The 23,943-nt window shown below is 53.8% G+C and overlaps 1 protein-coding gene across 2 annotated transcripts in view; it reads right to left on the bottom strand.

The window, feature by feature from the left end:
* Positions 1–2,700: 2,700 nt before the first annotated feature.
* The window catches only part of KCNJ6 (potassium inwardly rectifying channel subfamily J member 6), a 165,988-nt gene continuing 144,745 nt past the window's right edge, over positions 2,701–23,943 (bottom strand). For both annotated transcript variants that reach the window (XM_081086450.1, XM_081086451.1), the window contains exon 4: positions 2,701–3,994. In XM_081086450.1, coding sequence (XP_080942576.1) covers positions 3,669–3,994 — 326 coding nt within the window. In that variant the 3' untranslated portion in view covers positions 2,701–3,668. The remainder of the gene's footprint in view (positions 3,995–23,943) is intronic.

Consider the following 23,943-nt stretch of genomic DNA (forward strand, 5'->3'; position numbering starts at 1 on the left):
TAAGATACCTGCTTAAACCTAAATTAAAAAAAAGCAAAGGGAGGAAAAAAAGTAAGAAACCGAAATATAAGGAAGTGTAGGGAGGGAAGACATTTGGAGACTTCAACATTTCGGCTTTATGTGAAGTCATAAGTAATTTTGAAATTAGGATGTAATGGAAAACAGACCTTAGCACCCTCTCCTGGTTAAACCCGGAAGAGGAAATTGTGCTTGAGAGACAGGTTGGCACTTTCAGGGACAGTAGCTGATTTCGGAGAGGAAACGCGAGTGACTGAACCACGGGAACGGATCTGGGACTGGAGGAAAGAACACAGGAGAGGGACGGATGGAGGAGGGGTGGGCACAGGGCACCTTCTCCTGGACCAGTGGCTGGGATGCCCGGTTTCCAAGGAACAGCAAAGCGATGACCTGGCATTACCCAGATGTGCTCATTGCCAGGGGACACCCGAGACACCAACACCTGTGCAGCTACACGAAGCGGACACAGGTGAAGAGGGCTCTGTCAGCGGGAACGCCGCTGGGGCGGGCGGGAGTGAGAGTCTGAGGGTCTCAGCGCCCTGGGGTGAATCCGCGCTTTTCTCCAGATCGGGGTCAACTGGAGCAAACGGCCACCTTCGGCTCCAAGTGCTTCTCCAGCGAATGGACCCCCCATGGTTTTATGGAAAAGAGACTCCAGTACACCAACCGGACACCACAATACCAATCGAGAGTGATTCTTATTCCTTATGGGTGCTGTTGCATTAAAATAGGCTTATTTATTTTCATCGCACTTGGTTTGCTAACAAAGTGGCCGAGGGAAGGGGGTCTGGATACGGAGTGTGGAGCCTGGAAATCGAGGGGGCATCTCTGTGGAACTGTCTTAATGGAAAAACACCATTCAGTACTTGCTGCTTAGAAAATTCAGTCTTAATGAGCTGCTTTCCGTTCCAAATTTTAACAGTTGACACAAAATACACCGTTAAACTGTTATCAATAATTGTAGAAAAATAGACATGTTTGCGCGGGACATTCTAGTAAAAGGGTCTCCTGGAACATCCTCATTGAGAGAGAGGCTCACGTTACAAAAACGAGATTTGGTTCATGTTCTGTCTCCAACTACATGGACACCAAAGACAGTGGGGATAGGGAGGGCCTCACCCCGGGGCCCTGTCACCGCTACGGAACCGACTGCCATGTGCGTGACCAAGGGCTGTCAGGCTCTTTGTTCAGTTGTGCTAACGGGCCCCGAGCTGCTGTTCCCACCAGACAACAGGGCGTGTGTGGTCCTTTAAGCCTTAGTAACTGTTTTAAAAAGGCCCAGTGAGTCTTCAAGAGCTAAATTAGCAGTCTTTTTGCAACCCCTGCTCGATTTCGCTTTGTGCTACCAGGCCACGCCCTGCAGCTCTGGGGGTGCTGCAGGGTGAGCGCCCACGAGTCAAGAGCGCCCTGTGTAAGGCTACGCACGTACGTACGTACGTGGAGGAAAGGCCACAGTTCCTCCCACAGCCTGGCAGGCAGCGTGTGGGGCTCCCTCCTCCTCTTTGCCTGCAACCTCCTCCTCAGGGTCTGGAAAGAATAAACGATTCAACAGATATTCAACGCAGAGTGAGATGTTGGCAAACAGGAAGGGGCTATGGCCAACAGGTTTGTTCTCCAGGAAGTCAGTGCCAAGAAGCAGTTGTCCTGATGCAAAGCCTTGGAAATGGGAGAAGAGTGGCCCCGTGACCGACGGAGGAGCCGCTTTCCTTATCTCCCACACACGCTTGTTAGTAGACAAGGTCCCTCCACTGTGGCGAAGGCTGGGTGATCTGGTGCGGGAGAGCAAGGCCAACAGGGAGGGACGGCTAGTTTGAGTTCTTGGACTTCCACGGTGCAGAGCCTCAAGCTGAGCACAGCTGTGGGAGCCGACAATGAACTTGCATCCAGTCGGTGGATATTGATGATGGGCGGACTGCGTTAGGGGACAAACAGTTTAAAAGAGTAAAATTAATGTGAAAGATCTTCACAGTGCAAGATTTCCACCTGCCCTTGATGTTTTCATGTAAGATTCCCTTTTTTTTACTTGAAAAAAAAAATTTTATATTGAAATTTAGATTTTCAGTACAAAATACCACCCTCCCTTTTAGCTCTCCCTCCATTCTTTCCTTCCTTCTCTCCTCTTTTTCTTCCTCTCTCTGTCTACATTTATCTTTGCAGATTGAAATGAATTAAGGCTGTAGTTTTTTGTTTTCTTTTGCTTGGGAGACACTTTGGATTTGATTTCTAACCTGTGGCATACTTTTGAGAGATTTCGTAGTCACCAAGAGTGTTGGTGTAATCTCTGAATGTTGAACTCTGGTCATTTCATAATAATAAAAGGATAGAATAAATAACAATGCAAGAAGCTGATGGGTAAGCCCCTGGGTCAGGAAAGAGTGCAGGATAAAGTCAGTGTGTGAGGTCAGTGACACTACGAGCCTTTAAGTTCATGACTCCAGACCCAACCATCGTCTGCTCACCTGCCACGTCTCCTTGTAAAAGTCTGTAGTTTCTCGTGACTACGGAATGGAACCGCTGGAGAATCAGTGGTTTTGCAGAAGAGTGTCCCAAACTACAAAGGGTGAGCGCGCGTGTGAAAAGCATGAACATGCCATTGGTGACAAGCCCGAGAATGTCCTCGGGGAATTCTTCCCCAGGCTGGTCAGTGAGGCCCTGGTTGTCTTAAACGAGAGGCCTCAGTTTGTAAACATTTCACAGTATATCAGTGTATTGGTGGTGCGTTTTGCCATCTGTTGGACCTCCCAGCGCCCCCCAGACCTATGGCTTATTAGATTCAACGAAAGGATCAGTGAGGGACCTGAACGGGCTGCCAATCTGGGACACAGAACAGAGGCCATGCACTAAAGGGCCAGCAGTCAATGGGACCAAAGCAATTCAGAAAAAGACATCGGAACGGAAATGCCTCCTGTACAGTGAGAATCTTGTTTCTTTCATCTTATTTCTAAAGTTATATATCTAAACCTACACTGATGATATATCTATGTACATTATTTAGAAGTTGTGTTCTACGGTACTTTTGTACATGCTGGGTTTTGTTAATAACTGCCAAAGAAAATACTTACAGAAGGCATATATATGTACAGTGTTTTGTCTTTGCCTCACCTGGGTCCTACACCTGTGATGCCCTTGGGGGGCAAGCACCTGCCCTGGAGATGAAATGTGTGGGGATCTAGGAAAGTGAGGGCTACCCTCTGTGTCTCGCTGCAGGAACGAACAGGCACTGGGCCGAATGTGTATCCCAGGTCACATGTTCCCCACACTCCTGTGACTGGTCTGGTCTTGTACAGCACATGCAGGGACGTAGCTTAAATCTCTGGGAGTCGGGTGTGTGGAATTTAGGGAGGAGACAGGCTGGGGCCATCAACGAGGGCACCTTACACCTTCACCAGATCCGTGTCTACCTCTGCAATCGGAGGAGCTGAGGGAGGGCAGGCAGAGATTTTACACCTTGAAGATTTGTTTTCCGGTAATGCCAACATTAAATTCAAATAAAGAACAAAGTAAGAGAGGCAGAAAGCAGGAGGATGAGAGACAAGGAGAGGTTGGGGGGACAGGGGGAGGGGTGGCCTGGCCAGGGGACAGGTTGTGGGGACAGGAGAGGGGGCGGCTGGCCTGGGGACAGGTTGGGGAGGAGAGGCCCGGCCGGGGGACTACACTTTGGACTCGTTCTCGAGGTTGGCCACATCACCGTTCCTTTCTGTTTGCTCCTCGAGGTTCTTTTCTTCCTCTTCGGTCTCCAGTTCCGCATGTTGGTTGAGTTTGCTGGACACAGACCAACTGAGGGGCAGCTCTGCCCTGCTGGCCAGCTCAGCCAGCTCTTTGGCACTGAGGGAGGGGGTGCTGGTCTCATAGGTCTCGTGGAAGCTGTTGTAGTCGACTTCGTAGAACCCGTCCTCCAGCGTCAGGACCGGGGTGAACCGGTAGCCCCACAGGATCTCGCTGGTGACGTAGGAGCTCCGAGCTTGGCACGTCATCCCTGCGGAGGGAAGAGCGGGGGCTTTAGTGTGAGTGTGGGCTCTGTCCCCAGGGGCCCTCGGGGAGCTGGGCGGGGCTGCTGCCTGCGGCTGTTCCCACTGTGACCTGCACACGGTGTCACAACGATGGAGGTGCTGCCCATGTTGTAGATACACGCTAGCATGCACAAGAGCGTGTGTGTGCTGGGGAGTCCAAGCCTCCCAGGGGCGCTCAGGGGAGCAACGTGAGAGTCTGGCTCTCATCAAGCTGCACTTGCCCGCCAGGCCACACACACACACACAGGCCCAGGGGCCCATGCACACAGGTGTCCATGCACACAGCGGCCCGTGCACACAGGAGCACACTCATGTGCTCTGGGAGAGCCCTGAGGTCATGACTCTGACCTCCCCCACCCCAACTGTGCCTAAGTCCTACTGGAACCTGAGCCAGGAGTAGCTTCTTTTTAAGTATGAAATGTCAGACTGAGGGAATCACCACCCGTCTCCTGAGAGAGGACTAGCCCACAGGCTTGGTGTAAAATACAGGGATGCAGTTGGCGTGCTTTCCCCGCCATCTCTGCAAAACTACTCGGGACACGGAGGCGTCCATTCAGTCATTCCTTCAGGGCCGACTTCTCCATTAGCTGCATAGGCCCCACTCCCACGGCCCCACCGCGAAGCCGGGAAAGCCATGGAGGCAGCGAAGGGATCTGGAACAGGCACCGAGCAGCCTCGGGCCAGGCCCGCACGCCAGGGTCTCGGCAGGCAGAGCCCATGTTTAGATTCACAGCAGCACATCAGGTGGGAGACATTATGCCGAATGCCAGCGCCATGAAGCCTCCTCAAGAGAGAGCCTCCTTCCCCCTTGCAAAGGCCAGAGGAGTTGCTCAGCAGGTAGACAAAGGATCAGCATTTCCAAGAATCTGACTCCAGCAAAATGAAAGGGGTGGGCCCCTCCCCCCTTAGCGTCCTGTGAAATTAATCTGTTGCCAGTATTCAGACCCCAGGACTGCACTGGAGATGCTCTGGGCTTATTTTTAATGTTTTTAATTTTTAATTATTTATTTACTAGAGGCCTGATGCATGAAATTTGTGCAAGAGTAGGCCTTCCTTCCTCCAGCTGCCGGCACTGGCTTCGCTCTGGCACCTGGAACCCAGGCTTCCCTCGCAGCCCTGGCTTCGTCCAGAAGGTCATCTGTAAGGTTGTCCAGTCTAATTAGCATATTACACTTTTATTACTATAGATTTTTTTTTTTAGGGAGAGTAGAAGAGAGAGGGAAAGATGGAGAGAAACATCGATGTGAGAGAAACACATTGATTGGCTGCCTCCTGCACCAGCCCTGACCAGGGCCCGGGCTGATGAGGAGCCCTTGACCCGGGATCCTTTGGTCCACAGGCCGATGCTCTGCCCACCGAGCCACACTGGCCAGGGCGAGAGTTTTCACTGCAAACGCCAGGCTGCAGGACGTGACCCTCCTTCACTCTTGGTCCTCACCCTCAGGAAGAGCAGCCCTGGGTCAGTGCGGTAAGAAAGTGCCGCACACGGTGCTTCGGAGTGTCCGTGTGGGAGAACCCGGGAGGCCGGTGACAGGGAGGGGCGGTGCTGCCATCTCTGCGGTCCTGGAAGAACGCTCCCCTCCAGCAGGCCAGTGCAGCCCGTGCTCCTCACTCACCCCGAGAGCCTCCTTGGCCCCGGTGCACGATGCCGCCCGGGAGCGCTGCTGCCCCTTCTGTGGCCCACACGTTGGCGGGCCAGTGGGCCTCACCACTAGCTTCGCAAGAACAAGTTGAAATGTCTAAAAAGGCATCTACCTGCGTGCTCCTAATTCTACTCTCGCCAAGTGGTTGATGAATTCACAAATCAGGTATTGAATGAAGTCACAAACACCAGTGTTTGTGATCAGCGTGCATGGTATGCCAGGTGCCAAATGCTTTCCGTGCCTGGGCCCTCACATCCTTACCACAGCCCTCTCTGGTGGTGCTGCTGCATCTATTTTGCACAGGAGCAAACTAAAGCCCAGGGAGGTTAGTTAACCATCCCGGGTCACACAGGGTTATGGACTGAACTGTGTGCCTTCAACATTCGTAGGTTTAAGCCCCAACCCCCTGACGTGGCTGTAGGTGGAAACAGGAACTTGGGGGAGGAACATAAGGTTAAATGAGGTCAGAAGGTGGAGCCCTAATCCAATAGGACTGGTGTCCTTGTAAGAGGAGCGACACCGAGAGCTCTGTCCTGTGTGCACGGGGGAGGCGAGGTGAGGACACAGTGAGAGGGCGGCCGTCTGCAAGCCAAGCAGAGAGGCTCCCCCAGACACCAACCTGCCGGCACCGTGATCTTGGAGCCTCTGGCTTCAAGAACGGTGAGAAAATACATCTCCGTTGGTGAAGCCACCCAGGCTGTGGGCTGTGATGCCAACGCAGCCGACTAACCCCAGCGAGAGTGGACCCAAGGCTCTAGTTTAGTGAGTCGGGCTCCACAGCCGGGGCCCTCCATCAGCACACTATTAGCTTTGTTTTTGAAGACGGGGACCATGTGTTAATGAGGATCTTTATAGCTCCGGGAAGTGCCCCCACTTACATTCTACAAGATAAAATGGGGTGTGGACGAAGCAGCGGGGCCCAAACAGCTGCCCCTGGGGTCGGACCTTGGCTGCCCACCACACCTGCCCACCATTGCCGATTCCGGTCCCCCCTCTCTCCCACCTGCCCTTGTGTTCTTCTACCAGCTCTCCTTCTAAGCCTGTGCATTTTTTTTTCCTTGTCTTCTGCACAAGTGTGTTTATTCTTGACCAAATCTGGGGCACTGCTCTCTAGGAAGTTGCTTGGAGACACCAAGCCACCTCCGTCCCTTTTTAGCAAAATCAGGGAGAGTCTCCAGTCCAACCGCAAACCCCAGGGTTCTTCCCAGCTCTCCCGTGCGGAGCTTGTGTCGCGCGCGTCCCCAGCGGGGAGCTCCCGGCTCCCCACACTCCATAGATGTCTCACCGGCTCTGCCCCACAGGCACACCCAGCAGTGTGGGGATGGCCACGTCCAGCACCCTACTGGGGACTGGCTACGCCGGATGTGGGTCTCACAGGAAGGAGCAGATGCTGGTTAGGTTGACACAGGGAAACCCATGCGACTCTCCCAGCCCGGAAAGCCCCCGAACGGGCCAGGCGAGAGCGGGCCAACCAGGACTGTCAGATGCACCTGAAGGCCAATCAGGAAGCTTCCCGCTTCCGAAAACTCTATTCTGATAGGACGCCCATCCGTCAAAGACTGTCTTAAGATTTCTTCCTTTTGGTCCATAAAACCCACTCTCCTTTGAAAGTCCTCCGAGGCTCTCCCGGAAGGAGAGCGGCAGCAGCCGCCCCCTCGTCTGATCTGGAGCCGCCTTTGCCGATGACGCGGCTGCTCTCTGTCCTTTTGACGCGATCCACCGCAGGCCCATGAGGTCAAATTCCAAACGCCTGGCAGCTCTTCCTAATCGGAGCTCACCCCCCGGAGGTGGGATCCCCAGAGCCCCGTGGCCGAGTTTCTTCCTTCGTGGTTCTTTCGAGGTGGCCGCGGTGCCCACTTCAGGCCCAGCCAGGTTCCGGTCCCCATCTGTATTTCACCGGCGGGTTTAAATGGTTCAGCAATGAAGGCAGCATTACCAGATGCATTGAGAAAGGCTCACTCCCCCCCTGCCCTCCTCTGTGGCCGTCACCGCGCCGCTCACTCCTTTACTGCTGTGGGGACCGGGGCTTAGAGTCTACACTGCAGACCCCGCTACCTCATGTCCCGGTGGCCACGCGTGACCGAGACCCGCGCGCGTGTCAGGGATGAAGTGGAAAATACAAGTGAGGCCAGAGCAGCGCGCATGGCAGGAGCGCAGGGCGAGTGGAGGAGGAGGCAGCGGCGGGCCCCCGGAGACAAGCGGGACTGCAGTTGGTTCGGAGGGGAAACCGAGAAAACCCAGAAAACCCAGAAAACCCAGAAAACCCAGAAAACCCAGAAAACCCAGAAAACCCAAAAAACCCAGAAAACCCAGAAAACCCAGAAAACCCAGAAAACCCAGAAAACCCAGAAAACCCGAAAAACCCAGAAAACCCAAAAAACCCAGAAAACCCAGAAAACCCGAAAAACCCAGAAAACCCAGAAAACCCGAAAAACCCAGAAAACCCAGAAAACCCAAAAAACCCAGAAAACCCAGAAAACCCGAAAAACCGAGAAAACCCAGAAAACCCAGAAAACCCGAAAAACCCAGAAAACCCAGAAAACCCAGAAAACCGAGAAAACCCGAAAAACCGAGAAAACCCAGAAAACCCAGAAAACCCAGAAAACCGAGAAAACCCGAAAAACCGAGAAAACCCAGAAAACCCAGAAAACCCGAAAAACCGAGAAAACCCAGAAAACCCAGAAAACCCAGAAAACCCAGAAAACCCGAAAAACCGAGAAAACCCAGAAAACCCAGAAAACCCGAAAAACCCAGAAAACCCAGAAAACCCAGAAAACCCGAAAAACCGAGAAAACCCAGAAAACCCAGAAAACCCGAAAAACCGAGAAAACCCAGAAAACCCAGAAAACCCAGAAAACCCAGAAAACCCAGAAAACCCAGAAAACCCGAAAAACCGAGAAAACCCAGAAAACCCAGAAAACCCAGAAAACCCAGAAAACCCGAAAAACTGAGAAAACCCAGAAAACCCAAAAAACCCAGAAAACCCGAAAAACCCAGAAAACCCAGAAAACCGAGAAAACCCGAAAAACCGAGAAAACCCAGAAAACCCAGAAAACCCGAAAAACCCAGAAAACCCAGAAAACCCAGAAAACCCAGAAAACCCAGAAAACCCGAAAAACCGAGAAAACCCAGAAAACCCAGAAAACCCGAAAAACCCAGAAAACCCAGAAAACCCAGAAAACCCGAAAAACCGAGAAAACCCAGAAAACCCAGAAAACCCAGAAAACCCGAAAAACTGAGAAAACCCAGAAAACCCAGAAAACCCAGAAAACCCAGAAAACCCAGAAAACCCAGAAAACCCGAAAAACCCAGAAAACCCAGAAAACCCAGAAAACCCAGAAAACCCAGAAAAACCGAGAAAACCCAGAAAACCCAGAAAACCAAGAAAACCCAGAAAACCCAGAAAAACCGAGAAAACCCAGAAAACCCAGAAAACCCAGAAAACCCAGAAAACCCAGAAAACCCAGAAAACCCAGAAAACCCAGAAAACCCGAAAAACTGAGAAAACCCAGAAAACCCAAAAAACCCAGAAAACCGAGAAAACCGAGAAAACCGAGGTCCCTGCGAATGCCATCGCGCGCAGCCCCTGACATGGGCGCCGACCGACCGACCGACCGACCGTCTGTGGAAAGCTCTCCATCTGCCAGAATGTGCGGCGAGGGGGAGGGCGCCTGGAGCCCCGGGGGGGGGGGGGAGGAGGGGCGGCGGGGGGAGACTTCTTGCTTTGCCCGCAGAATGGATGGAAAGGGAAAACCGCACCCGAATACTGTGCTGGTTCACGGGGCGCCCCGGGACGCGAACCCGAGATGCTGAGCCCGAAACATTCTCGCTGGCGCAGGACCCCCCTCCTCGGGGCGGCAGGGACCTCGGGGGCCGCCCCCTCCTGGTGCCGGTGGGGAAACAGGCAGCGTCACCAGCCCAGACCGCCCACCCGGCCCCTCCGCCCCCGGGCCTCTCTCCGCGCCGCCCCCAGCATGTTCCCGCCCGGGATGCTGCTCCCGCTCCGGACACACACTCCTCCCTCGCTCCCTCCGCACAGGAGGAGCCGGAAGGCGGCCAACTCCCTCTCCCCACCAGCCGTCCCCTCGGGGCAGGGCCAGGGCCTGGGCCTGTGTGTCTGTGTGTCCGTGTGTGTGTCCGTGTGTGTGTCCGTGTGTGTGTCTATGTGTCTGTGTGCCTGTGTGTCTGTGTGTCCGTGTGTGTGTGTCTGTGTCTCTGTGTGTGTGTGTCCGTGTGTGTGTCTGTGTGTCTGTGTGTCTGTATGTCCGTGTGTGTGTCTGTGTGTCCGTGTGTCCGTGTGTGTCCGTGTGTCCGTGTGTGTCTGTGTGTGTCTGTGTGTCCGTGTGTGTGTCTGTGTCCGTGTGTGTGTCTGTGTGTCCGTGTGTGTGTCCGTGTGTCCATATGTGTGTCTGTGTGTCCGTGTGTGTGTCTGTGTCCGTGTGTGTCTGTGTGTCCGTGTGTGTGTCTGTGTGTCCGTATGTGTGTCTGTGTGTCCGTGTGTGTGTCTGTGTGTCCGTATGTCCGTGTGTGTCCGTATGTGTGTCCGTGTGTGTGTCTGTGTGTCTGTGTGTCCATGTGTGTGTCTGTGTGTCCGTGTGTGTCTGTGTGTCCGTATGTGTGTCTGTGTGTCCGTATGTGTGTCTGTGTGTCCGTCTGTGTGTCCGTGTGTCCGTGTGTGTGTCTGTGTGTCCGTATGTGTCTGTGTCCGTGTGTGTGTCCATGTGTGTCCGTATGTGTGTCTGTGTCCGTGTGTGTGTCTGTGTGTCCGTGTGTGTGTGTGTCCGTGTGTGTCCGTGTGTGTGTCTGTGTGTCCGTGTGTGTGTCTGTGTGTCCATGTGTGTCCATATGTGTGTCTGTGTCCGTGTCCGTGTGTGTGTCCATGTGTGTGTCTGTGTGTCTGTGTGTCCGTGTGTGTGTGTCTCTGTGTGTGTCTGTGTGTCCGTGTGTGTGTCTGTGTGTCCGTATGTGTGTCTGTGTGTCCGTGTGTGTCTGTGTGTCCGTGTCTGTGTGTCTGTGTGTCCGTGTGTGTGTCTGTGTGTCCGTATGTGTGTCTGTGTGTCCGTGTGTGTGTCTGTGTGTCCGTGTGTGTCTGTGTCCGTGTGTGTGTCTGTGTGTCCGTGTGTGTGTCCGTGTGTGTGTCCGTGTGTGTGTCTGTGTGTCCGTGTGTGTGTCCGTGTGTCCGTGTGTGCGTCTGTGTGTCCGTGTGTGTGCGCCTGTGTGTGTGCCTGTGTGCCTGTGTGTCTGTGTGTCCGTGTGTGTGTCTGTGTCTGTCCATGTGTGTGTCTGTGTGTCTGTGTGCCTGTGTGCCTGTGTGCCTGTGTGTCTGTGTGCCTGTGTGCCTGTGTGCCTGTGTGCCTGTGTGTCTGTGTGCCTGTGTGTCTGTGTGTCTGTGTGTCTGTGTGGTCGGACCCACTCACTCATCACACACACGTGTGGACTGGATGCTGCTCTGGGCGCCGGGCCGATGGGAGGACCAGACATGGATGCGCATGGCAGCCAGAGAGACGGCGTGTTTGGGTTTAGAGGTTGTTCGGGGTTAGAGTGGGCAGAGAGCAGGAGGGGTTCGCTGGGTGGGAGCGAGGCAGGAAGGACTTCAGGAAAGACGGGCTGGGCTTAGAAGGATGAACAGGAGTTTGCCGGGTGGGTCAGCGGAGGGAGAAGAAGAGGCTCTGCTGGGCCCTGTCCCGGCCGCAGGGGAGACATGGGGGGGGGGAAGAGGGGGGAGGGGGGCTTTGGGAGAGGAGGTGGCTGGAGAGCAGGGCTTCCGTCGCTCTCTGGGTGTGGCTTTCAGCCTGCGGTTCCCCTCTGGTGATGAGAACATATTCCACCCACGGGCCTCCCTCCCTCCTCGCCAGGGCCACGGAGACAGCGAAGAAACCGGCTGTTCTGGAGTGTGGCCGAGGGGGGCCCACCAGCCCGGTACCTGCCCAGGAGCGGCTGTGGGGTTCCCAGCTCCGGCCCAGCCTACGCCCCCCTCCTCCCGCCTGAGCCCCCCACCCCCACCCCCCGCAGCCCTGCCGCCTGCGGTCCCCGGAAGGGCGGACCCACTCTTCCAAGCTGCGCGGGCTCCGGCCCAGGTTGGGGACGGATGTCCCACCACACGGGGCGCTCCTCGGTCCCAGGCAAACCTGGACCCAGGTCCTCCTCGCCCAAGTGCCAGCCAGACGATCCTGTAAAACTGCACATTGCACCTCATCACCCTCTGCTTCACCCCCATACCCCCGCCCCCCTGCCCCCCGCCCCCAGCTCAGAGCAGAACCCGCCCGGAGCCTCAGGCCAGCCCCCAGCGGGCTCAGCTGGGAGCTGCCGGGGGGGGGGGGGGGGGTCCCCGGGCCGAGCGCAGCCGCACCTCCCACCGCGTTCTGAGCGTCCCCCGTGGACCGAGCTCTGGAGCTGCGGACCATGATCTGTCTCAATAGCAGGGGCTCCGTCACCTTTGAACGAACGGTCAGTGAAATCCCCAAAGTCCGTTCCCCCTCTCTGACTTTCCGAGATGCTGGCCACGCCCGGGAGACACGCGTGCCACCCAGGTGAGACCCCGGGGCGGCCGGGAGGACGGGATAAACGTGGCGGGTGTTCAGCGCCGGCCACCGCACGGGGTTTAGAAACTGCCGGGCCAGGCACCGGCGCGCGGCCGGCTCGGGCTGCTGTGTGGCCGCGGCACCAGCAGGTGGCGCCCGCGCTCGCCTGGTGTCAGGGACCCGACCGCCCAGCTGCCTCCTGGCCGCTGCGCACCCGCGGGGAGGAGCACCGCTGTCACCGGGATGTCCTCGCGAGCGCCTGGAGGGAAGGGGCCCTCGATGGCGCTCAGCTGCCTCGCGGGTCCTCGGTCCCGGCACCTCGGGGAGGGGCCGCTCCTCGTTTTTTTTCCTGGGACCCGGGTTGGGAGGGGAGGCTGCCTGGGTCCCGGTGCTCGGCTCTACCTTAGCCTGAGACCCCGGGAGAGGGTCGGGGGCGAGAGCGGACAGCTCCCCCCTCCCCCTCCCCGGCCACCTCTGCGGCTGCCACCGGGAGCCCAGCCTTTGCTTCTCCTGGAAGCAGTTCAAGCCAGCAAGCAGACATCCATGCGTTTGGGAAGAGGATTTGGAGGTTTGCCCTTCAACAGTTTGTCACTGAGCCCTCAAACCCCAAATTCCTACGGCTAGTCATCCTTAGGGCGCATGTGCCAAGTACCCATGCCTGTGGGAGGCTGGTGCATCTGTGTGATGTTCTCCCTAATCCTAACCCTAACCTTAACCCTAACCCTAACCCTATCACTAACCCTATCACTAACCCTAACCCTATTCCTAACCCTAACCTTATCACTAAGCCTAACCATATCCCTAACCCTAATCCTATCACTAAGCCTAAACTTATTCTTAACCCTAACCCTGACCCTATCCCTAATCGTAACCCTAACCCTATCCCTAACCCTAATCCTAACCCTATCCCTCCCCCTAACCCTATCTCTCCCCCTAACCCAATCCCTAACCCTGCACCCCAGTGTAGTCCCCAGGCCAGCAGGGGCAGCCCCCTGGAGCTGGCGGGAAATGCAGAACCCAGATTCCCAAACCTGCATCCTCAAACCTGAAGGCTTGGCAGGAGGGGTGGGAGGGTCTGGTCTAAGGGAGCAGCGAGGCTGACGGGGTCCACGCCCGGGAAACTGCCTGCGGACTTCTGGTCTCTCAGTGGCTCTGCTGTGCCCCGTGCTGGCACCTGAGACCTTGGCTGGCTGTGGGGACAGAGCACCGGCCGGGCTGAGGCTGTGCGGGGAGCCCTCACTGTCCAGGGGAGACCCCCATAACTGGTTCAAGCCCCTCTTTCCAGATGCCGGTGCCCACTGCCCTGCTGGCCTCGGCCTGTGGCCTCTGCCTACAGGACCGTCCCTCCTGTGGCGGGAGGCAGGCTCCCACTGGCTGCAGCGAGGCAGCCTGGGGGCGGGGAGGGAGAGGGCTCTGGTAAACACAGCTCAGAGACAATGGCTTTTCCATGGCAACAGCTCCAGCTGGGAGAGCAGCTCCTGCCCCCCCATCCTGCTGCCACTGGGCATGTGCAGCCTCCATGTCCCACCCAGAGAGCAAGTTGGCCAGGAGAGTTCGTTTCCAATCCTCCCGGGGAAAATCCCTGAAAGCAATCCGAACAGCCCGACTTTCCTCAAGCAAAGCAACACCCTGGGTCTGCAAAATAGCGGTGCCTTTTCCTTTCTCCTCTGGTCTCTCCCTCCTTCCTGCTCCCCTCTTGTTGTTGTTGTTGAATTAAACATGTATGCTCTGTTTTTCATCTAGCTTTATCCTGATTAGACTTTTTCCATAACATTTTTCCTTTGTAAATTTCTCCAGAATATATAATCTTGTTTTTATTTGACTGTTGTAAGCTCCATGAGATCAGAAGCTGTCTCTCAATGTATCCATCCACCTACCTATATACCAACCCACCCAACTACCCACCACCCAACCATTATCCATCCATCCATCCATCCATCCATCAATTCATCCATCCATCCACCTGCTCGTATACTCACCCACCCACCTATTCATCAACCTATTCACCTACTCATCCATCCATCCATCCATCCATCCATCCATCCATCCAACTACTTGCTCATATACTTACCCACCCACCTATTCATCAACCTATTCACTTACTCACCCACCCATCCATTCATTCACCCATCCAGCCAACAATCCATCCATGTATCTGTCCATCCATCTACTCATCAGCAAACACCTGGAGTGCCTGCCGCCTGCCCGGCCCGCAGGTCTTACTCTCACAGAGACCTCCTTCTCATGGGGACCAGACATTCACGATACGAAGTGTTAAATGCAGGTCGAATGGTCTGTACAAAGCCCTGTGGGACCAGAAAGAAGCTGTTGGCTAACTTGGGGGTCATCAGGAAGATCTCAAAGTGGAGGGGGCTCATCAGGAGAGCCTTGGGGGTAAGTGCTGGGCAGCGGGACCAGCATTTATCCAGAGGGAACAGGTGGTGAGGGGTTTGTTGGGACTGAGACCTGGGTTACTGAAGCGAAGTGGGGGCACAGGTGTGTGGGTCTGCCTTGTGAAGGGCCCCCAATGACAGCCCGGGAATGTGCATTGACTGTCAACAACGGGGAGCTGCTGAGGAGCTGAGGGGTGAATGACGTGGTCAGTGCTGAGTTTATTGGAGATGAACTCCTCTGGGAGCAGGAAGAGGAGGCTGAGAGCTGTGGCTTCTACAGCAAAACCACAGACACGGGCGACGCTCTCCTGAGTGTTGAAATTCTCCGTGAGGTTTAGAAACCTCTGTCTGGGGTCACGCGCTTGTTGCTCAATTCCCAGCAACACTCAGGAAGCCCCATGTGAGCAGGGGTGGGGCGCTTGGCCCGGGAAGGGCGGGTCCCCCACTAGCCCCAGAGTTTCACACACGTGGTTGAGAGACCCCTGTTACCCAGCAAACTCCTCATGATGAAGCACGTGGCTTCGGAGCCAGACCGAGGGGTCCAAACCCCAGCTCCTCCATTTGCACGCTGGGACATCCTCCCTTCCAGAGGTGGGGCGTAACCCCTCTGCCCCCCGCCCCCTGTATGGATGGGCTTAGTGACTTATTGTACTGAAGAAGCAGAAGCAGACGCTCGTGTGGCTTCAGAGGTGAGGTCGTTAGAGGCCCCGTGGCTCTCGCTCTATTTCTCCGATCACTGGCTTTGGGGAGAATGATCTGCCACGTTGTGAGGACACTGAAGCAGCTGAGAGAGAGGCCCATGTGACAAGGACTGAGGCCTCCAGCCAACAGTGAGGGAGTCCCCACATTGGAGGGGACCCTCCAGCCCGTCCAGCCCCAGCTGCCCGCAGGCCTGGCTGTATCTGCAACCTGGTCTAAGGCCCTGAGCCGGGACCACCCAGGCAGCAGCGCCTACTTCTCCACCTGCGAGAAGACACGTTTGCTGTTTACAGCCACCAACTTTGTGCAACGATTGATAATTTAACACAAGGTGCGCCCTTGGACCTGTCCTCCTGTCACCCACATAACTGGGGGGAAAACAATGTTATCTACTGCTGGGGTCCAACCCCAGCAGGTCCAGGGGTCCCCAAAGGTGTGGACGGAGTAGGCGAAGAAGGAATGACACGGAGACAGAGTTCAGTTGATCAGCAGCCTAGCCAGGATCTCTAGCCAAGTTCTGGGCAGGATCTCCAGCCAGGTTCTGTGTCCATGTTCTCTTGCTAGGTTCTCCAGCCAGGTTCTGTCCAGGTTCTCCAGCCAGGTTCAGTCACCAGGTTCTAGTCAGGTTCTCTTGCCATGTTCTATCCAGGTTCTGTAGCCAGGTTCTGTCTCTAGGTTCTTCAGCCAGGTTCTCTCGCTAGGTTCTGTCTCTAGGTTCTGTGGCCAGTTTCTGTCCAGGATCTTTTGCCATGTTCTCTCTAGCGAAGTTCTTCTGTCTCTAGGTTCTGTGTAGGTTCTGTGTCTAGGTTCTGTGCCCTGTTGTCTTGTTACATCTGTATTTATACCAGTTGATTCCAATCCTATCAATCTCTATTCCAAAGGTTAGGGCGTTTCTTATCTCCATTCCAGGGAGTAAAGATTATGTAGCTTAAGCATGATTGTTCATAGTTAAAGTGATTAATTACCCGCCTGGCACTTAGTTAAGGGGTTTTATTCCCTCCCTAACTTCAGGGGAAAATCCCTACCTGGGGAAACAACCTTTCTCAGAGAGGTGACCTTGGTTAAAACACATAGTGCCAAGAAGGTGAGCAAACATATTAAGAACAGTATGCCATATACGCCAGGTCCCTTGAAACAGCAAGCATGGACCGGCTCCCGGCAATCTACATTGTATAGAACTGAGGTACGATGTTCTCTACATCATGGAGGATCCGAAGGATTGTGTGAGTTAGTTCACGGAAAGCACTGGGTGCCTGGCGCAGGAAGTGCTCGGTGAATGCCAGCTTTCACGGTTGCTAGTGGGAAGTGCCTGAATTTGGGCAGAGGGAGAAGAGTGGGGAAGAGGAGCTCTTGCTGAGTGAATGGAGACGGAAACCAACTCTGGAGTGGGATGTCCACGCCAACGAGGGAAAGGGTGCACGGGGTGGGGGGGGGGGGGAGGGAGGACCTGTGCCCTGGGAGTGCCCTCACCCAGCACCCTGTGCATCTCAGGAATTCTCATCCACTGTCCTGTTGGGTCCTTAACTCCACAAATATTGTTTAGACGCTCTCTGAATTGCCACAGACCTCGTGGCTTCAAGCAACGGGAAGTTACTCTCAGACATCGGAGAGTCAGAAGTGTGAACCAAGGTGTCTGAGGGCTCCTGGGAGGGTCCTTCCTGCCTCTTCCAGCTTCTGGTGGCTCCCGACATTCCTTGGCTTGTGGCTGCATCGCTCCATCTCTGCGCCCATCGTCAGGGGGCCTTTTCCTGTCTCCTCTTCTGTCTCTTATAAGAACACTTGTCATAGGATGTAGGGGCCTCTACAGCGATCTCATCTTGAAACTATTAATTACATCTGCAACGACCCTTTTCCCAATAAGGTCACACTCAGAGGTACTGCATATTTTGGGGGTCACCCATCCACCGCCTACAGATGGGCTGGTGCCAGAGTGGTGGCCAGCCTGCCGGGAAGGTGATGCGTTTCCAGGGCTGGGGGTGCGGGTGGGGAGGCAGGGCTCTGGCGTTTGCATTCACCAGCTCTCGCTCGAGCCCCCCAGCTCCCTCCGCTAGGGACGCTTCTCCAGGAAGCAGGTCCTGACTCACACCACCACCCTGAGTGACATCATAATCTCTTCAGCTGTGTATTCGCAGAGGGAGGACGGCAGCCCAGAACATCACCAAAAATGCACACCGAAGTGCCCGGCAAGCCCCACAGAAAAACCAGATGTGCAGGAAAGATGGAGCCGGCTGCACATGTGGCTTCCCCGGCACAGAAATGCCCGTGGACACCCATGCGACGGGTGGGCGGGCGGACGGGGGCGTGGAGAAGCCTCCATTTCCAAGATTCTCATGTCTGTGCCCATTTCCCTCAATGAGGACAGCATCCCGTTGGATGGGGCCCGCCCCCTACAGGATGACTCAGCTAATCACATCCGAGGGACCCCTTTTCCAAACAAGGCCACATTCCTGGGTAGCGGGGTTAGGACTTCACCACAAGAATCCGGGGCACAATTCAGCCATCACAAGCGTGACCACCGCGTGGCACAGGCGCTGAGGGGGGCGTGGGCTGCCAGAGGGTGCAGTAGCCTCCATCGCCCAGGTCAGGGTGTTTGTGGACTTTTGTTTTCTCTTGCAGAAGAGGGTGGGGTGCAAAGCTGAAGGCCATGCGAGTCAGAGGACAGAAGTGGGTAATGAGTGACCAGTGTCGGACAATCAGCCCGCCGTTCAGAGCACAGCGTGGGCTCCGGCCGAGCCCCTGGACACAGACCTGGCGCTGGGAGTTCTCCTGCTGGGGGGTGGGGGGGGGCGGGGGGAGGGGGCCAAGCGTATGCTGACGGAAGATGCGGTGACTGCGGGTGATGGCACACAATGCAATGCACCGATCACGTCTCCTAGAAATGCACACGTGGAACCTACGTGATCTTATTAGCCATGTCACCCCAAGAGAATCAATACGAGAAGTTCAACGGTTAAAGGACTACAAGAAAACACAGCAGGATTATTTTATGTTAAATAATTTAGGGATAGCGAAGGCCTATTCCTACAACATAAACGATTCCTATATCCCTAACACATAAGCATTCCTATGACATAAAACTGAGCTCCCATAAAGGAGAATACTGATGAGTTTCACTACAAAAATAAAAATATTCCGCAGGCAAAAGCTTAACAAAATAACAAGTACGACGAACAGAGGAAGCCACGAGGCAAAGGACAGACTGTGAAACGTATTTGTAAAACTTACAATGGACAGAGGGCTCATTCCCTTCATGTAAGACAAACCTTTCCAAGTCCATATGGAGGAACTAAAACCCAGGAGCAAAAACGGGCCCAGGAAGACGAGGGCCGGGAAAGAAACACCAGGAAAGCTGTCACAAGGTGCCCTGCGCTCCGGGCCGTCCGTGCTCCGGGTGATGCAGGCGTGTTTCGGCAGGCCCCCTCCTCCTCCCCCCCGCCTCTCCTGGGAGGATGACACACCAACACAACCTGTGCGGGCAGCTGGCAATAACTGTCACCCCATAATATGCAGGCCCACTTGTATCCCACAAATCTCACTTCCTAGGATCTAGCCTATGGAAATCAAAGTCCTTGTAGTGCTTTGGTTATAGAGAGAATGTAGGAAGCTATCTAAATATCCATCCATAGAATAAAATACATCCATAAAATAGAACATTATTTTGCAGTTTAACTATGTTAATGTGCTAATAAAGATTTATAGTATACGTTACATCTTTCAAAAAGCATTAGCCATGGGCAAAATGCACGCCCCGTGTGTGTAATGAAATGGGAGTGCGTGTCCGTGCGTGCGGACATGCTCGCCTGGGTCTCGGGCATTTCTGGAAGGCAGACACGCGACCGTGCCTGGTGGTCCTCTCGGGGGAGGGACGGGGAGCAGAGGGTGGGAGGGGATGTTTTTCACTCTGTTCTTTTACACCGTGTACAAGCGTTACTTTAATGTAAAGGCATTAAAGTTACAATTAAAGAAATGGGGAACAGGAAGCTGACGCCTCCCGGCCATAAACGGGTCTGCTCTGTGCGGCTCTGAGGAGCTCTCCGTTAACACACGGCTGAGCTCGGACGCCGGCACAATTAACCGCTTTAGACGGAAGCGGAGAAAGGGGGCCCATCACCCAAGTCACACCGGCTACGCAGTCGGCAGTGAGGGGCGCTCATGCGGGAAGGCAAGTGTGCCTCGGATCTGGGGTTCCCAGTTTGTCACCTGCACACGTCCCCCCTCTCGTTCGCTACTCATCAGGACACACGTGCAGACATGGACCTTTGCACCTGACAAAGGCCTCCGCTCCCGTGCCCCAGGCGCCTGGCCACAGACTGGACAGGTGGGAGGGGAGAGTGAAATGAGAGCTGGGGGGGGCGGGGAGGAGGGGGTAAGGCCATCCCTGAAGGCGTGCGGATCCGAGAGCCTCAGAAAGGCGCTGCCACAGAAAGGCCCGGGGACCCATGGGGGAGCCATGCTGGCCGGTCAGGAGCTCCATCCTCCAGGCCACACGGTCCCCTCACTGAGCCCAGGAGCCGGAAATGCTGGCGGCCAGTGGGGCGGTCACTGCTCACTCACTCCGGGTGCCCTTCTAGGACAGGGAGGCCCTGAGGGCTGAGGGATCCATCGCCCACACCAGGTAGAGCCGCGGCCCAGGCCCTGAGCGGCGCTTGTTTGGTTTGGTCAGTGTGGCAGGCGTGCCTGGCCTGGGACGGCCGGGCGGGAAAACAGCTGCCGGGAGCCGGGAAGGCTGAGTGGGCCCAGCCAACAGCTCAGCATCGCGGGGGCCTAGGCCACAGGACGGGTTTTCCAGGTGACCAAGGCTCCCCCTTAAATGTGTATGTACACAAACGGCTTCTCAGTGAGGCCAGGCATCTTGCTAAACTGCGGGGCGCTTCCTTCCTTCGCGGGGAGCACACGAGGGAGGGCCCTGCAGGGGCCTGTGTGTCTCCCTGCGCCTCCGAAGCCCTCAGGACCGTCTGTCCTGCCGCGCAGAGCGGCCCCGGAGATGGCACGGGACCTGGGACGGCTGCCCTCTCTCAGATGTGGCTCCAGACGGCTGCGCGGCTGGGCTTTGTGGCCTTGAAGTTACAGCTCCGGCTTCTCCACGCAGCGCCAGACCCCACCGTCGCGGCGTCCACGCCAGCTTCCAGCAAACCCATCTCCTCTGGCCATGGGCTGCTTCCGGTCTTCTCTGGGCTGGGCACCAGGATTTCTTATTAGAAAAGAAAGGAGCAGGCTCTGGGCCCTCATGGGAGTCTCAGTTACTGGCTGGGTTGCTCCATGTTGGATGAATGGACACGTGAGGTCTCTCATGGTTGCATTTCTCTCGTCACTGCTGGGTCCTCAGCCATATTCTGGAATCTGGATGGAGCACGTTGCCAGATACACAAGTGCCAGATGAGCCAAAAGATGTTTTGTTCTACTTACAGCATCTTCAACGATTCTGGATGATTTAAAATGTTTTTGTTCACTGAGTCCTACCAACCAAGATGGAAGGCGTCCCTCCTGTCTGACCTGTTTCAGGTATAAAACACCTGAGTGGCGCCCTAACCGGTTTGGCTCAGTGGATAGAGCATCGGCCTGCGGACTCAAGGGTCCCGGGTTCGATTCCGGTCAAGGGCATGTACCTTGGTTGCGGGCACATCCCCAGTGGGGAGTGTGCAGGAGGCAGCTGATCGATGTTTCTCTCTCATCGATGTTTCTAACTCTCTATCCCTCTCCCTTCCTCTCTGTAAAAAATACATAAAATATGTTTAAAAAACAAAACAAAACAAAAAACAAACAAACAAACAAACAAAACACTGAGTGGGAAGTGAGACTTCTTCACGCTTTCATATACCTGACTCTTGTAAAGGCTTGGGAGACAGGTGCTTCTTCCCTTATAAAGCTAATTTTAGAGCCAAAATGTTCCTAGTTGAATTACATGCGATGGGATTCCCAGCTCATCGTGTTGAGATTCAACCCGAGGCAGAGCTGCCAGCTGATGGGAGGAGGAGCACCGTTTCTAACTTGACATTCTTAGAAGTTCGAACCATCTGTCATTGCACAGGTGAGCAGAACTTCCGAGCACTGGGGATATACCAGTATATTAAAAGCAGCCTTTGTTTTTCAGTCATTTACTACATTTCAGGATGTAAGCTACATTCTTTTTTTTATTTACTAGTGACCCGGTGCATGAATTCATGCACATGAAAGGAAATTAATTAGAAGAAATATTTTAATATTGCTAGTCATCCTTTCTCTATAACAGAAGTGTCAAATTCACGATCAACAATGACAGATTGAAACACATGCATGCGATTGGCGCCAGTGAGAACTTTATATATATCATACATGCGCGAGTCAACTTAGCCTTTTACAGATATAGAATAAACTTGCTGAATTAGGCCTGCTTTCTGATTTAGCTAATTTTTTTCCAGCTTAGTGAAGCACCCCAACTTCTCTTTCAGGTAATTGCCAGCAACACAGCAATAAACATCAACATGAAGCAGATTATTATTATAGATCATGCAGGGAGAACAAGGGGTGAAATATTTAATTGCAGCAGTGTTTGACTATATTCTGTGCAGTGAGAAAACCTGAAGTCATTTTCAAGGTCCACCATTTCTTACTTCTTTTCAGTCGGGTCAAGTTTCTAAGCTTTCAAAATCTCTGTTTTCTGGCTAATGAAAAGAAAATAGGATTCCAACGAGTCTCCTATCTACCTACTCCAGAACTTCTGTGAAGATCAAATGAGTTGAGGCTTGGGAAAATGCTTCATAGACATTTGGTTAAAGTGTGAAATGTCTCCACCTGGCTATAAAGCAAGTCGTGTTCCTGGGCTGAAGAAACTGCAAGGAGGCTAGTTGCTAGGGAGAGGAAGCCACGTGTTGCTACATGATGCCATTACCAAGACAGTTGGACACTTAGCATATTAGCAATATATATATATATATTTAAAATTATATTTTTTAGAAAGGAAGGAAGATGGAGAGAAAGATAGAAACATCAGTGATGAGAGAAAATTATTGATTGGTTGCCTCCTGCACACCCCCTACTGGGGACCAAGCCCACAACCTAGGCATGTGCCCTGACAGGGAATCAAACCATGACCTCTTGGTTTATAGTTTCACGCTCAACCACTGAGCCACAATGGCCAGGCCTATGCTACGTTCTTTTATATCCTTCATTCAATAATCACCCAAACCAAGCTGGGCAGGTACTATCCCTCCTCCTCTGGTAAAGGATCTGGGGTCTAGGTAAACCAGACATCTTGGTCAAGGACAAGAGCAGCAGGGTCAAGGTGTGAACGTGTCTTGTGAACACGCCAGAGCTTTCCTTGGCGAACCTCACAGTCATTTCTCAGCGCAATGGAGCTGGTAATGTTACCCACTGCTGGTGACAAACACTCTCCACGACCCAACTTTAGTCAACCCCCTATGAGCCCTCTTCCCAACTAGTTCTTGACCTTCCATGCCTTTGTATCACCCAATTTTATCAAAAGTCCTGTTAAGTTGGTGCAGCCAGAATCCCCTACCCTCAATATCTGATCACCATCAACTCCCGATTGGGTTTCTCATCCTCCTCCGTCCCCCAGATGATGGCAGGTCACCCCAGCCCACCTTCTGCAAGGATCCTATTAGGTCAGTTTAGCCAGAATCCCCCCAAACCCTGATGTTTTCTCTTAGTATTTGTTCATTCACTGGCACCCTCCACTGACAAGTGGGTTACAAGTCCCCGCTCGCCTGCGCCGTGTTTGGAATTGAGCCCAGCTCTGTACTGAGCTATTGCAATAGTTCCTGATTAAAATCTGCTTTTACTGCTTTGACTACTGTCGGGCTCCATTTTCCCCTTAACACTGGCAGGGTTTGCTCTGCGATGTTGAATTCTAATGGCCAACAAGGTGGGGAGGACTGAATGCGGTAGAGGAATGCGGTGTCAGAGGAGATCCCTGACATTACTCATGAAGAAGGCCTGTTTGTGAAGACACTTGGCTAGAAAACCAGGCACTTGGCTGGCTAGTAAGTATTTTCTCTTCTAGTGTTTTAGAAAAGGTATTTAACCAACACAGTGACGTCAGGGATGGAAGTGTTGGCTAGAGTGTCAAAGAGCACCACAGAGATTGTGTGGAGAAGTCTTTGCAGATCTATTGAACGAATAGAATTCAACTGTAGTGAAGATATCGTTAAATATGTGCCGAGGACATACATAAATGCGTCTATTTGCATGTATGAATGCATAGAGTGTCCATATATGCATGTATATGTACACATATGCTACTGTATCCTTAGGGAACTTAATTTTGGATGGATGCCTTGGAAAGATGAAAGACATTCACTGCAATCAACCTGAGGTTGCCCTTATAAAAACCCTTTCCTTGGCAGTATAGTATTATGCCAACATGTTATCAATTGCTTTAAGATATCCATGTATATGAAAAAATTACCAATGACTGATTTTTTGTCATCATTATGAACTATTCCATGTCTACAGGTTTATAATTTTTCATTAATTTTTTTTATATATCAAGGCTTCCCACTCTCCAGCATGTACCTGGCTTGGGAAAAGCCGGCTCACTAATGACTGGCTGCTCTGCTTACCTGCTGAGAGGGAGTTCCCAGTGCAAACCCATTCTAGGGAAAGTGGTGCTCATTACGGAAAGTGCGATGTGCCACGGTGATGGCAGAGTTTGTTACAGTAC

This window comes from Myotis nattereri (assembly GCF_964212035.1).
Source record: "Myotis nattereri genome assembly, chromosome: 3".
Classification (NCBI taxonomy): Eukaryota; Metazoa; Chordata; class Mammalia; order Chiroptera; family Vespertilionidae; genus Myotis; species Myotis nattereri.